Raw genomic sequence first — 15,131 nt, forward strand, 5'->3', positions numbered from 1 at the left:
TATTTGTTAAGTGCTTACTATGTGCCAGGCACTGTACTAAGCACTGGGGTGGATACAAGATAATCGGGTTGGACACAGTTCATGTCCCACATGGGGCTAACAGTCTTAATCTCCATTTTACAGATGAGGTAACTGAGGCACACGGAAGTTGTGTCTTGCCCAAGGCCACACAGCAGACCGCTTAACAAATACCAACATCATGATTATTGCGTTAACATTATTATTTGGGTAAGAGCTATTTATCTCTCAACTAACGGCAGAGGTCCCGGGAGGTTTACAGTCCACAGCGTTTCCCTCCAGTCTTCTGAGACAATTCCTCAGGTGCAAAAGTAATTGTTATATTGTATTCTCCCAAGCACTTAGTACAGTGCTCTGCACACAGTAAGCGCTCATTAAATACGATTGAATGAGCGAATTAATGAAATGCAGAACCTAGAGCTTCTGGCTAAACTATTGTGGAAGCAGGAAGGGAAGAATCTCTCACTTTTCCAGAACATTTTAGTGGGCTGCTTATGGGAAATGAAATGGACCCTTTCAAAACCCTGTTGAAGTCTCATCCCGAGTGGAGGCTCAGAAGCAGGAGTGAGCCCCGGAGGATTCGTTCCTCCAACCTTCAGCTGTGAACTTAATTCCTGATCCCAAAAGGCAAGAAATCGTAGATCAGTTTGGAGCGATCCGCCTGGAACTCAGACAAACAAGTGGAAGTGGGAAGTCCCAAAAGAGTAATTACTGGAAAATGTATTCACGGGGGAGCCAGTTCTTTGAGGGCTGTTCCCACCTTATATTATTGATTGGCCCCATTTTCTCTAGACGGACAAAATCCTTTTCAAATCAGTAAGTGCTGCTGTTGCTGTTGAAAACAGTTTCTTAGGAACTCTGATCAAATCAGCAGTAGCTTATCAGTTAGAAAACAGCTGTGGGTGAATGTGTGTGAGCGGAGGGTGTGCCCCAAGGCAGACGTGAAGAAAAGGCAGGCGTGACCTAACAAACGTAAGAAACAGGCCCCGATCGGCAAGCTGAATACATCAGCCGGGTCCGACTATCTACCGCTTCATCTGAAATGAGGACTGCTGGATGAAAAACACAGCTTGCTGCCACAACAAACAACTGGATGTTTGGAGGATCAACTGCAAATACACTTTCATCCCTTCTAGCAAACAGTGACTGGTTCATCCTAAACCAGTGGCCGTTTGCCTTCACCTACAGTCTTATTGACACTCGGATGACAGTCTAATGGCCCCTTACGCTTTTAGAAATTGGGCAATCCGGGACGCCGCAGAGGACGTCTCCAGCTCTCTAACCAAATGATCACCTAGAGCTGCTTTATTTCACAAACCTCCTCCCTCCATTCCTCCTTAGGCAAGTCCTTCTTAGCGAACCCTATCTGCATCTCTCACTGGTAGAAAGGTGAGCGTATATACCTTCAGCATGTAGTAGAATGGGAACCAGGACAGGAAGAGGTCAGAGAAGAATTCGGCAATGCTGAAGACACCGTACACCACCCAGTAGGTCAGCCACTGTGTATCGTCATCTTTGTTGGGGCTCTCGATAGCCTTGATTCTGTGAAGAAACATAAGTACCCAGATGAACAGGGTTTACATAGCTGTTCTCCAGCTAACCGGCGGGTGTTTTGGGTAGGGGGTGGGGGGTGAGGAGGGAGTAAGGGGGTTTGTCTTCCTCTGTCGGTATTCCTGTTAATAGCTCATCTCCCCTTTCCGTGATTGACGTGTGAAGTACGGGGCTGAGTTGTCGTTCATTTCAAAAGAATGCTCCCTAACAGCTCACAGGGTTTGAAGGTTCTCCACCAGCTTTTCTCATTTTACACACCAACTCTCTTCACCTACTACTCCCCAGCTCATATTCTTTGCTCCCCCCATGCTCACATTCTAACTATACCCCACCCTCGTCTTACCCACCTCTGACCCCTCATTCAGACCCTTTCCATTGCTTGAAACTCTCTTTCCCCATCAAATACGCCAGACCACAGCGGTCCGCATCTTCCAAATCCTCCTCCGAGAAATCTTCCTCGATTAATTCCCATCAACCCAAATCACTTCCACTCAACAGCCATACTTAGCTTCAGCACCTATGTATGTGTATATTCAATTGTTTATTCCGTGATTTCACCATGCCATTCATATTACTACTTATTATGTCCTGGTTCTTCCTTTTGCTGTCATTATTTATAATGAATTTATATCTGTCTGCCCATTAGAAATCATAACCACCTCGAGGGCAGGACAATGTCTTTTGTTTCTGGTGTAGGCTCCCATGCACTTAGTTCAGAGCTTTGCACTCGGTAGGCAATCAATAAATACAAGTAATCGACTTATTTTTTCCCCCATCCTAGCCATTTAGCCTAGATGTGTCCGGGAGGACCTTATATCCCCAAACCTAAGAAGACACCTTGAGTAGATGAGTAGATGGAATGTTAGGCCGCCTTACAAATTTTAGCCTTCCCAGTGCTTTCCCAGAAGGAAAGGAAAGAGAAACATTCAGCGAAATGCCTCCCTGGAGTCAGTAATCAATTACTGAGAGGCTAAAACCAATAACGCTGAATAGGTCGATCCAAACCTCAATGCTTTAATCCGTACCTTGGTTCTTCTAGTTTCCTAAATGGATTCATGACTCTGCCTCATGCCCAAGGCCCAGATTGTAACTCTGCTTCAGTAAATATCTGTCTCTGAATGCTGATTATTTTAAGAGCAATAGATAATGCTACCCCCAAACCCATGTAAATAAAGATCAGGATTCAAGGGCTGATGAAGCCTGAAATATCCAGTTAGGATTATATGGATTGGAGCCTTGTTTATTAACAAGGGCCTTGCAAATCCTGTTCTGGTTGTTATCTAGAATAAAAACTGTAAATGCTGCCAAACTGGTAAGGTTCTCCTTGATCAAATCATTTAATGAACTCTGAAAAAAGATGTTGTTTTAACACATATCTGAATGGGAAGAATGAAGCTCTGCAGCACTGGGCAGATCCCCTCTAGACAGTAAACTTGTTGTGGGCAGAGAATGTGTCTGTTTATTGTTGTACTGTACTCTCCCAAGCGTTTACTACAGTGCTCTGCACATAGTAAGCACTTAATACGATTGATGGAATGAATGAATGAATGAGAAGCAGTGTGGTTTAGGGGAAAGAGCACGAGCTTGGGAGCCAGAGGTCATGGGTTCTAATGCCAGCTCTGCCATTTGTCAGCTGTGTGACTTTGGGCAAGTCACTTAACTTCTCTGTCCCTCAGTTTCTTCATCTGTAAAATGGGGATTAAGACTGTGAGCCCCACGTGGGACAACCTGATAACCTCGTATCTACCCCAGTGCTTAGAACAGTGCTTGGCACATAGTAAATGCTTAACAAATACTGTCATTATTATTATTATTATGAATGAATCATTCAATCCTGGATCAGGTGGCAGATTTCCAGGCCTGAGTTACCCATAATGCCCATTCAGCTAACCAACAGGCCAGGCTGATGGAATGGGATAATACAAATTGCTGAACTCCCGATACATCCAGTTTTCTTATTATGTGAGGGTTGTATTCTCATAGAAGCCCACTTTAAAGAAAACACACACTGTGGGACTCACCCTGGCTCACGTCGCACACATGCACATACACGCCTGAACACAACTGTCTCTTCCGACATCGCATCACGCTGATTCCAGATGGCCTTGTGCTGTTGGAAGAATGTTCTCTAAATTCTGCTGTCACGTTCTAGCCAAAATGCAGAGTGAAAACATGCCCTGTGGCGGAATTGAGTGTAATCTTGATTTCTCATTTAGCCGATTTTGTAACTTTAATCTTCCTGACCAAATTTTTCCACAGGACTACTCATCATCAGCATTGTTAATATTCGGTCAGAACAATGATCTACTCAGCCCAGAATTTGGTCTCTGATTGGCAATAGCCTGCTTAGAGGAATCATGTCATGTTTGCCCTCCTTGACATCCACCTTCGAGGTTAAAGATGGGCAAACTAACATCCCTAACTCTCATCTACATCCTAATTTTCCCTTTCATTACTCATTAAGGTTCTTTTGTCCATAAATGATATTTTTACCCTGTGGGAATGAATTCTAAGTGCTTACCACCTGTGAAGAAGTGTTTCTTTTAGTTGTTTTGAACCTCCCATCTTCAAGCTTCAATGGGTGCCCCTCGTTTGATGATGTGTGATTTGAGGAGCAACAATTCATTGTTCACTCTGTCCGAGCCTTTCCCGATTTTGTGTCTTCAATCAGATCCCCTGTCAACCTTCGCCTTTCCAGAATGAAGAATCCTAATTTCTCTTTATATGGAAGCTTCTCCACCTAACCCCACCACCACCCCTGCCACCGGCCACCAATCATCTTGGTTGCCCTTCTCTGTACTTTCTTCAGCTCTATTATGCCCTTGCTAAGATGTGGCAACAAGAACTGCATACAGTATTCCAGATGGGAGAGAATTCTAGGGTTACATAGAGGCAAGGCAGTTCTATGATGGCCCAGCAGAAATAGTTTCTTGATTAAGTGATTTCTGCTCAGGTTTCCATGTTGGCAGACCTGGTGGGTAACTACCCTCCCGCCCAAACCTGCACCCCCCCGCCCAAACCCCCTCACTGCATCCTCCCCAGTTTCCAACATAGCTTTTCTACCACCTTCCCCACAGTCCATCCTCTTCCTCCCTCCCCTCCCCATGACTGTACTTTCTTTTATAACTCTAAAACTCTTTTTTAAGCTTGGTGATTCCCCTGCTAGCTGCCATCACTAGGCCAGGGAAAATTTGGTGAGAGGGACAAAGGTCCCTTTTCCAGGCCTCCTCCCACTGCCACCTCCATCTCCCATCCTGACCCAACTTTGGTTGGGGTGGGCTTCAGGTCACTGGGTGGGGGATCAGGGTGGGGCGATAGCTGTCATGGTGGCAGAGCTGTTATGTTAAAATTAAACTAGCGGAAAGAGGAAGGCTTAAAAGTTTTTGAAAAAGAAAAAAAAAATTCAGACCAATTACGGGTCTGGGCCAACCCAGAATGGGTGCAAGGGAAGCACAGGACTGGCAGCAGTGAGGGTAGCGCTAAGTTAAAAAAATATTTTCAGTTAAGAGAAAGAAAAGCTGCCGAAGATGGGGGGAGCAGCACGAGGCGGAAGGGAGGAGATGGGGAGACGGGGTGTTGTAAGTTTGAAGTATGGGGGAGATGGGGCAGGAATGCTGTGCCAGAGACATGGGAGGGCTGACTGAGGAGGGGCAGGGGTGAGGAGGGAAGGGGGTGAGTTTACTTACCTTGATCGGAAAGCACGTCGTGAACAGCGTGCTTCGCCCAACAGCGCAGTGAAAGTGGCTGCGCTGTTGGGTAACTGGCAAAGTCATGTCTTTTGTTTTGTTTCTATCCTCTAATTGGAGTCTCTCCCCTCTCTCTCCCTCAGGTGGAAGTGCTGGAAAGCAATGAAATGCCCAAAAGGCAGATCATCAAAGGGAAGAGGAAGACCTAGATAGTACACAAACTCAATCAGCATCCCCTGAATAATCTAGAACTGGCTCTCTGTCTGTGGTGGTTTTTGCCAAGTGTCTCATTGGCTCCAGTCAGCAGAAGGGCTGGAAATGATCTAGAAACCCAGCCTGAATTGGAGGTCATTCATCTTTGGAGAGCACCTAATTCAGAGTACTATGTCCCAAAGATGCTATCTTTGAGAGGTGTAGGAAATTGGGCAGAGCTAATGGGAAGAACAGACTTAAAAAAAGGGATCTGATGGAATTTATTTTTCCTACTGTGACTCTTTCTACGTCACTGAAGGAAACTCCTAAGTAAACCAGGTTCTCCTATATCAAGGAGGTTGTGTAAGACGAGGAGCCTCGTCTTACAGTAACCATTGATTCGATGGACATTAATGGGTTAGGGGATAGATGGGTTAGGGGGGATTTGAAGATAGTCCACGACTGACATTTTTCACTACAATTCTTATGTTATTTCCACCACTAAAATGCTTTACCGCCCTGCCCTGAAATCCTTCCCCTCAGCCTCTAGAAATGGTCCCACTGAAACCAAACCATTCTTTTCATGCCTGAAATCCATAGAGAGACTGCTAACAGACAGAGGAGCTACATTTGTACAAAGAAGGTTGCACACAAACCCAAGCAATGCTGGACTATGGATGTGCTAATTTCTTTGCTCTAGCATGTTTCACATAAAATGCCGGTGTGTGGGTAGCATTTCCTGCTGACCCTTTGAAGAAGAGTGAGTTGCCATTTCCCCCTCCTTGAAAAAGGTCTATTCTAGAAGCACTGATTAGTGTGCACAAGTGAGGAAGAAAGTAGGCAGGCTTCCCCTTAGCCAAATAAATGGGTGCGAAGCTAGGCTGAGCAGATTAATTTATTTCGGATGGTAGTTTTTATTTCTAAAGGAAGAGAAGGGGAAGGAGAAAAGTTAACTTTTAAAAATGGTGGGGGTTTTTAAAAACGGTGGGGGTTTTTACCCTATTATCAACATTTCCCTTTTCACTACGTTTAAATGCTTATAAGGGAATACATAGTAAGTGCTTACTATGTGTCAAGCGCTGTGAAAGATAGAGGATGATCAGGTCAGACTCGGTCCCCGTCCCTCACAGGGCTCACAACCTAAGTAGGAGGGAGAACAGGTATCGAATCCCCATTTTACAGATGAGGTAATAGATGAGGCACAGAGAAGTTAAGTGATTTCCCCAAGGTGACTCAGCAGGCACACATCAGAGCCAAGATTAGAACCCTGGTTCCCTGACTCCCAGACCCAGGCTCAGTCCACTAAGTCATGCTGCTCCTAGCAGCTTTGAAATATTCAATGGACAGGACAAGCAGTTGCAGTTTGGCAAGATTAAGTGGAGTAACCAAAAGCAAGGAAAGCAGAAAACACCTTTTAAAGATACAATGAAGCAAAACCACAAATGACCAAAGCAGATCACTTCAGTGAGATAGTGGACTTGCTTGACCTCTGGTAATTAGGAATGAGATGACTTTTAGAGCAGAGGTTCAAAAGGATTGTGAAACCAAGAGGCAGAATCTAACAGGAGGCCAGGCACCACAGGTGGAAAATATGATAACACAGCAAAGAATGATCTTTTCAGATGCACAGGACAGAAGAGTTGGTCATACACACATTGGTCTTTTTAATTAATCAATGGTATTTATTGAGCACGTGCTGTGTGCAGAGCCCTGTACTAAGCGCTTGGGGGAGTACAGTACAATAGAGTTGGTAGACACATTCCTGACTCACAGTAAACCGACAGTCTAGAGGGGGAGACAGATGTTAATATACATAAATAAGGTACTTTTTTTTTAACCCATTTGAGTGAATGTGGTGGAAATCTCACTATCGGTAGCTTCATCTTTTAACCGGAATTGTATGCCTGCAAGCCTGTCATACCTCAGTCTTTTCACACAGACACAGATAAAATCTCATTGTCAGAAACTTCATCTTTGAGCTGACAAGAGATTTAGCTTCACCATCAACACACATGTATATTTTCATGGACTTTGGGGAAAGGCCTAAAAATGAAATGTTCCCATCTAGTTCTCTAATCTGACAAGTAGCTTGCAATAAGGGACAGCACATAGATTCCCTGGAGCTAATGCTTCTGGTAAGACTGGCTGGTTTTCTTTTTGGGACTTTATTAAACACCAACACCAAAGTAGGCATCACCTAACCACCATTTAATTTCTCTCTTAGGGAGGCGGCTAACAAGCCCAGGCACTGCTGCCTTTTGCCTTTTATGTAATCTACTTAGAGAGTGGGGAAAGACAGGGTACTTCAGTGTTCTATCAGTAAATCTAGGGATAGCCACATATACTAGGAAAACAGCATGGCCTAGTGGAAAGAGCACAGGCCCAAGAACAAGAGAACCTGGGTTCTAATCCTGGCTCCACCTCTTGTCTGCTGTGTGACCTAGGGCAAGTCACTTCACTTCTCTGTGCCCCAGTTCCCTCAACTGCATAATGGGGATTCAATACCTGTTGTCCCTCCTACTTAGACTGTGAGCCCCATGTGGGACCTGATTATCTTGCATCTGCATCAGCACTTAGTACAGTGCGTGGCCCAAAGTAAGTGCTTAAAAATAGCATTACTATTTTCATTTCAGCCCGGTCTAGTTAAAAGCTCAGCAACAACAGTACAATCTCATAATCATTCAGTCTTCAAATACTCGAGAATTGACTGTCCAGTTTATGGATACTCTTTTTCCTTCTCTCCTGCCACCTGACTTTGGGCCATTTAATTGCTCATTAGCATTTCTTCCAGAGGGTGGCCAGGAGAATGAAAGGAGATCAAGGGCATATCAGTCCATCTCCCTACTTGATAGCACCCCTGGTAAAATGTTTAGTGCACTTATAACCAGGGCTAAAATGAGGTTTGGAGATTCATAGGGGACAATGAACCATTGTCTCAGAAGCCCACTGAGTTTTGAACCTTCCACTTTCCTGCAAGGTTTCCACAACTGGGTCCCTCTCCTTATAGTCCCACTTCAGCAAAGAGAACCATCTTTCCAACGAGAGATGTAGGTTCTCAAGTCAAACTAGTGAAGCTAACTAAAGCCCAGTATGGTCCCTCCTCAACTGAATAAGTATACCAGGGTCCCTGGATCATTTTATTCCTAGTAACCTCATTTTGTCTAAAATGGAGGAAGGAAGCCAAAGGGAAAAAACCCACCCTCTTATCCTTTCCTGCTCTCATGGTGCCTGGGTACTGCTGATTCCTAGGATCCCTTGAAAGAGAAATAGTCTTAAGAAAGTAACAGCTTCACTCATCATATTTCAACGAAAATAGATGAAGAAATAGTATTTACTGAGCAACCACTGGATGCAGGGTACTGTGCTAAGCGCTTGGGGAGTACTTAAAAAGCAAATGGCATTCTCCCTCAATTCTAATGGAGGAGATGGCCATGAAAGTATTTACCAACAGAGATCGTAAAGTTGGGAGATAAGGGAAACAATCCCTCTCATAAATCCATATCTAAGTCTTTCTGTGAACTTACAGCATCCTGCTCTCTCTTCCCTTTTGCAGGGAGGAGTCAGCATGAATAAAAAAAGAATCCCAGCTCTTCAGAACACCATAGATTCACTTTATTGTTTGTGTGTTGCCAGATAAAATTATTATTCTGTCAAAATATACTAACCATTGCTGAATATCAAGAACATGGGTTCTGTAGGGTACAAAAGCAAGCGATTTAAAAAAAAAAAAGAACATCCAATCCCCCGCAATCAGCAGCACAGCCCTGGTGGAAAGAGCACAGGACTGGGATTCAGGAGATTCTAATCCTGACTGCTCCACTTGCCTGCTGTGTGATTTTGGGGAAGTCACTTAACTTCTCTGTATTTCAGATTCTGCACCTGTAAGAATGGGGATAAGATACCTGTTCTCCTTCTCCCTTGGGCTGTGAGCCCCATGTGGGACAGCGATTGTGTCTGAATTGTTACAGTAAGCTCCTTGTGGGCAAGGACCGTGTCTACCAACTCAGTTACATTGCACTCTCCCAAGCACTTAGTATAGTGCTTTGCACACAGTAAGCAGTAAGCTATCAATAAATAAGATCGATTGACTGTGTGTATTCCAACATTAAGTATAGTCCTTGACACGTAGCACATCCTTACCAAATATCACAATTATTCTTATTATTATGAATTGATCTGTATAAAAACAAGAACTCAAAAATAAAAGACTCAGAGTGCCATTTATATTAACTAAGGAGAAAAAGTTTGACAATTTAAAGCCTTGATCCAAGTTATTGCCCATAGAATATTTTTCTTTTTCAGAATATCCACATTGGAATGTTTATGTTTCTAGGTAATTAGATATCCGAGAATTACAATGGCATATCTTGCAGAACTTTCTGACAATGCTGCTCTCTAGACTTACAGTACTTAGACTGAAAGCTCATTATGGGCAGGGAATGTGTCCGTTATATTATTATAGTGTACTCTCCCAACTCTCCCACAGCAGACATGTGATGGGTGGCACTGAGCCATCTACATTCTATGGCATGGTCCCCCTTAGCCAACAGCGCGTTAAAAGTATGTATTTAATTCGGGGGGGGGGGGGGGGGGGCAAATATTAGCAGATCTTAACTTGGACGGGGGGGGCAAATATTAGCAGATCTTAACTTGGACGGACGTACAATTTAACATCCCTATTTCCTCCAAGAATCCAGTATGGACCGATTGCTCACGAGTGTATCCAAATTGTTCTTGAACTTTCTGCTATTTTCTCTCTGCTGCTGGAAGAAGCGTTTCCTTTTGTTTGACTTGAACCTCTGACTTTAGTGGGTGTTCCCTCATCCTGATATGAAGGGACTTGGTGAACAGTAATTCTCCATTGGCCTTGTCCTCATCCTTTATGGTTTTGTAAAACTCTCTCATCCTCACCTTTCTAGACCAAATAGCCCTAATCTTTTTGTTTTATCCTTGTATGGAGGTTACTCCATCTCCCTGATCATTTATTAGTCGCCCTTCTCTCTGCCTTTTCATGCTTTATTATGTCTTTCCTTCGGTGTGATGATCAGAACTCAATGCAGTATTCAAGGTGAACTCATACCATGGTTTTATGTGATGGCAAAGCCACGCTTTGTGCTCTGTTTTCATTACCTTCCTCATGATGCCCATCATTGCTTGCCTTCTGTTGTGACTGATTTGAAGGAAAAAACTTAGAAAAATCTGGTCAAAAATAGATTCCCGAGTAGCAAACATTGAAACATTGAAGAAGAGAATCATGAAAGGGCGGTGGGGGGGGGGGGGGGGGGGGGGGGTCAAGATGACACTGGTTTTATGGTGCATTTCTAAGTTTGCAAAACATTCTTTAACTGAGATCCACAATTCATAAACCACTGACTGGAAGTGTGGGAAATATAGTAAAAACAAAACAAAAACGCAGCCAACCCAAAAAAACCCCACCAACTCATACAAGTCAGACAGGTTTCTTCTCATAACAACAAAAATGCTTTTCATGTCAGGGAGAGGAGCCATTCCTCCTGCTCACATGGTTGTCATCCCCATCAGAGGCACTAAACCCCTAGTAGTCCACTTAAAGTTCACCTCATATTAAAAAATGAAGGTGATGTTTTTCCTTTTGAAATCCTCAAGTCAAATAAGAAAGCCAAAAGGAATGAGAAACATGCAAGTTCTAGCACTTTTTAGAAAGTTCTTATTTGATAGTTCATTTGGAGCAATAATGCAAACCCAAGTGAGCGAAGTTTGACAGGCAATTTAATTCTAGTACTGCTTCTCCTTTCCAGACGCTGGCTCCACTACACAAAATTAGTTATTCTGCTTTATGAGCATAACCTAATTTTAGCAAGTAAAAAAGGTTTCCTTGCAATCATCTTTAGTACTTTAAAATAAAAAAAAAGCAGCTCAACTCCTCCCCAACCCTGCCAAAATAGTGGGAAGGAAAGTGTTTCATTTCAAGTATGGGCATCTATCTACTCATATTTTTCTTAGTCATAATGGAAAGTCACGGGTGAGGCAGTTTAATAGATATGAGACTGAAGGTAGACCCCTGAAATCTAAAGAAAGCCGAGAATATCGGCAGCATTGTTTATCAGACTGGTCAATTCTGAGATCAAATTACTGGGACGCCCATTTTGTCAGGACATTCCTCTGTGAGTGTGGGAGCCCCAGTATCTGAGACATGTTTTCTCAATTTTAGTGTTGGGAAACTAGGGAGGAACACTTTCCAAACCAAGGGCTAGTTGCCAAGTCAGTTAAACAAAAGGTTTTTTCTTCTTCCATGGAGAAAACAAGGTGGTGGGCAGCAAGAGTGTGGGTACTCAGAATGTTTTATCGAAAGCAGGACAAGGAAAACAAGAAAAGACTTCTCCACCCAGTCTACTCCACAAGGAAAAAAGAAAAGCTTCTTGAAAGGGGAAAAAAAGAAACTATTTCTAACAGAAGAGCTTAATCGGCTTTGCAAAAACACTTTTGTGAGGCCTCTGTCTCATCTCAGTTTAAATTCCAATCTCATCATCGGAATATATAATGAAATTTTTCATCACCTTACTCCCAAAGAACTGCCATATCTGACCCCAAAATTACTGAGTATGGCAAAATATAGTAAACTAGAGATTATTATATACATATATATGTTTATTGTTATATTGCACTTTCTCAAGCGCTTAGTACAGTGCTCTGCACACAGTAAGCGCTTAATAAATATAATTTAATGAACTGAATGAATGAATTATAGCAAATTTGAATTGTCTTAAGTTTTCCAAATTGAGCAGATTTTCTGCAGCAAAATTCACAGAAGTGTGATAGTTTATTTTTTTGAATGCAACTGGAAAATTGGCATAAAGACCAATTGCTTGTGTTTTTGTATCCCAGGAAATAGGAAAAATATGGGTAGGCACAGCTCTGTTATGGTCTTTAACAAAAAACATATTAAAAATGCATGGCAGGGGAAAGAATTAGTTGATAATATAAAAGCAACTTGGAGGCAAATAAGCCTAATACAAGTTCTGATGCATGGGAAAAAACCCCCATGATAATTACAAGTACTCAGCTATAAACAAAAACAAACACACCCCTTACTGAGGATTCTGCAGAACTCCAAACACAGTCCCATTGTCTTGCAAGAAGCTCCAGATTTGATTTTAAGACTATGCCTAGAAACAGGGAGTGTCTGCTCTTTGCTACCGTCAGAGGAATGAGCCTGTTGCCTGTTTTAAAGTTTGCTTTCAGTGACAGAAGGCCTCAGATTAAGTTTGAGGCTGTTCATTGACATGAGGTCTCTGTCAGATAACAGTTATTCCATTTTCTATGACTACCAAGAGGCTATAATTCCTCTCTTTAGATCAGAAGATAGACTACAGGACTTTCATTTAAACTTTTGGGAAATCCCAAACCACTGTGCTTGGAAGAACCTGAAACCTGCCTGAGGTGAAGATAAAAAAAAATTCCTTTTGGCTTTTGTAGGCACAATAGCTAGTCAGGCAGAACTATGCCAGGTTGGCCTGCTACCTCAGAATTAAGCATTCTTTGTTGATTTAGTCCAGTGCTCTGCACACAGTAGGAACTCCATAAATGCTACTGATTGATTCCTTGACTGATTCATTTTTACAATGCTGCTGCACCAAACCTGTTTCTATTGTGATGTAGCAGAAGAAATCAATTTATTGAGTGCTTGCAGTGCAGTACAGATAACTGTTCTAAGTGCTTGTGAGAGTACAAGAGAATTAGCAGATATGTTCCCTGCCCTTCTGTTCTCCCACTCCACCCACTCCCTTGGAGAACTCATTCATTCCTATGGCTTCAACTACCACCTCTATGTGGATGATACCCAAATCTACATCTCCAGCCCTGATCTCTCTCCCTCTCTCCAGTCTTGCAGCTCCTCCTGCCTTCGAGACATCTCCACCTGGATGTCCTCCCATCACCTCAAACTTAACATGTCCAAAACAGAGCTCCGTATCTTCCCACCCAAACCCTGTCCTCCCCTTGACTTTCCCATCACTGTAGACAGCACCACCACGCTTCCTGTCTCACAAGCCCATAACCTTGGTGTTACCCTCGACTCTTCAACCCACATATTCAATCTGTCACTAAATTCTGTCAGTCCCACCTTCACAACATAGCTAAAATCCACCCTTTCCTCTCCATCCAAACTGCTACCACGTTAATACACTCACCCTATTACTCCTGGATTACTGCATCAGCTTCCTTGCTGACCTTCCAGCCTCCCCACTCTGTCCTCCCGCCCCGTCTCTCCCCAGTCCAGTCCTTACTTCTCTCGGCTGCCTGGATCATTTTTCTAAAAAAACGTTCAGGAAATGTCACCCCGCACCTCAAAAAACTCCAGTGGTTTCCCAATTCACCTCCGCATCAAACAAAAACTCCTCACCATTGGCTTTAAAGCACTCCACCACCTTGCCCCCTCCTACCCCACCTTGCTTGTCTCCTTCTACAACCTAGCCGCACACTTCACTCTGCTAGTGCTAACCTCACTGTGCCTCAATCTCTCCTGTCTCGCTGCCGACCCCTAGCCCACCTCCTTCCTCTGGCCTGGAACTCCCTCCCTCCTCAAATTCGACAATTACTCTCCCCCACGTCAAAGCCTTATTGAAGGCACATCTCCAAGAGGTCTTCCCAGACTAAGCCCCACCTTTCCTCATCTCCCACTCCCTTCTGTGTCACCCTCACTTGCTCCCTTTGCTCTTCCCCCCTCCCAGCCTCAGAGCATTTATGTACATATCTGTAATTTTATTTATTTGTATTGATGTCCGTCTCCCCCCAGACTTTAAGCTCATTGTGGGCAGGGAATGTGACTGTTTATTATTGTATTGTACTCTCCCTTGCACTTAGTACAGGGCTCTGCACACAGTAAGCGCTCAATAAATATGATTGAATGAATGAATGAATGCCCACGTGAGCAATACCTCACACAACTGTACTCCAAGCTCTGCAAAGGCCTGCCTGTTGATACCAGTATGACTTACGAGAGTGCCATCCTGTTTCCGAAACACAAGCAGATGGAATACCAGCCAATTAGAGCACTAGGATAGGATCAGTGTCAAAATCAGCAAAGGAAAACCCCCGCATCACTTCACAGATTTTCCTTTTTGCTCACTGATTCTTTGTCATGGCCAAGGGAGTAGAAATTGTTCAGGCCTTCCACAGCTGCTCAGTCATTGTAGAAGCTGGGGATCCCTTTGGTTGGTGACCTACCCTAGAAGATTGAGAAGTTTTAATAAATCCTTCGATAGTATTTATTGAGTGCCTACTGGGTGCAGAGCTCTGTACTAACCACTTAGGAAAGTACAATAAAAATTGGTAGACGTGATCCCTTCCCCCAAAAAGCTTGCACTAGGTGGGGGAGAAAGACACTGAAATAAATTACAGATAGGAAGAAGTAAAAGAGCACAAAGACATGCACATAAGTAATACAAGGGGTTTTGAGTACTTCAGTGGCCCAGGAATGCTGAAATGGCCGTTGGGGATATTAGCTAAGAAGATTAGAAATCAATTGGGGGAGGCTTCTTGGAAGAGATTGATTGATTCATTCATTCAATCAATCGTTTTAATGAGTGCTTACTGTGAGCAGAGCACTGTACTAAGCGCTTGGGAGAATAAAATACAACAATAAATGGACGGATTCCCTGCCTGCAAAGAGCTTACCATGTAGAGGAGATGTGATGTCCGAAGGGC

General features: G+C 43.4%; 1 protein-coding gene across 1 annotated transcript in view; it reads right to left on the bottom strand.

Moving 5' to 3' along the window:
• REEP5 (receptor accessory protein 5) overlaps positions 1 to 15,131 on the bottom strand; it is a 42,511-nt gene that overhangs the window by 11,697 nt on the left and 15,683 nt on the right. The window contains exon 3 of the mRNA XM_001507295.6: positions 1,422 to 1,560. Coding sequence (XP_001507345.3) covers positions 1,422 to 1,560 — 139 coding nt within the window. The remainder of the gene's footprint in view (positions 1 to 1,421; positions 1,561 to 15,131) is intronic.

Source organism: Ornithorhynchus anatinus, chromosome X5 (genome assembly GCF_004115215.2).
Source record: "Ornithorhynchus anatinus isolate Pmale09 chromosome X5, mOrnAna1.pri.v4, whole genome shotgun sequence".
NCBI classification, from domain to species: Eukaryota; Metazoa; Chordata; class Mammalia; order Monotremata; family Ornithorhynchidae; genus Ornithorhynchus; species Ornithorhynchus anatinus.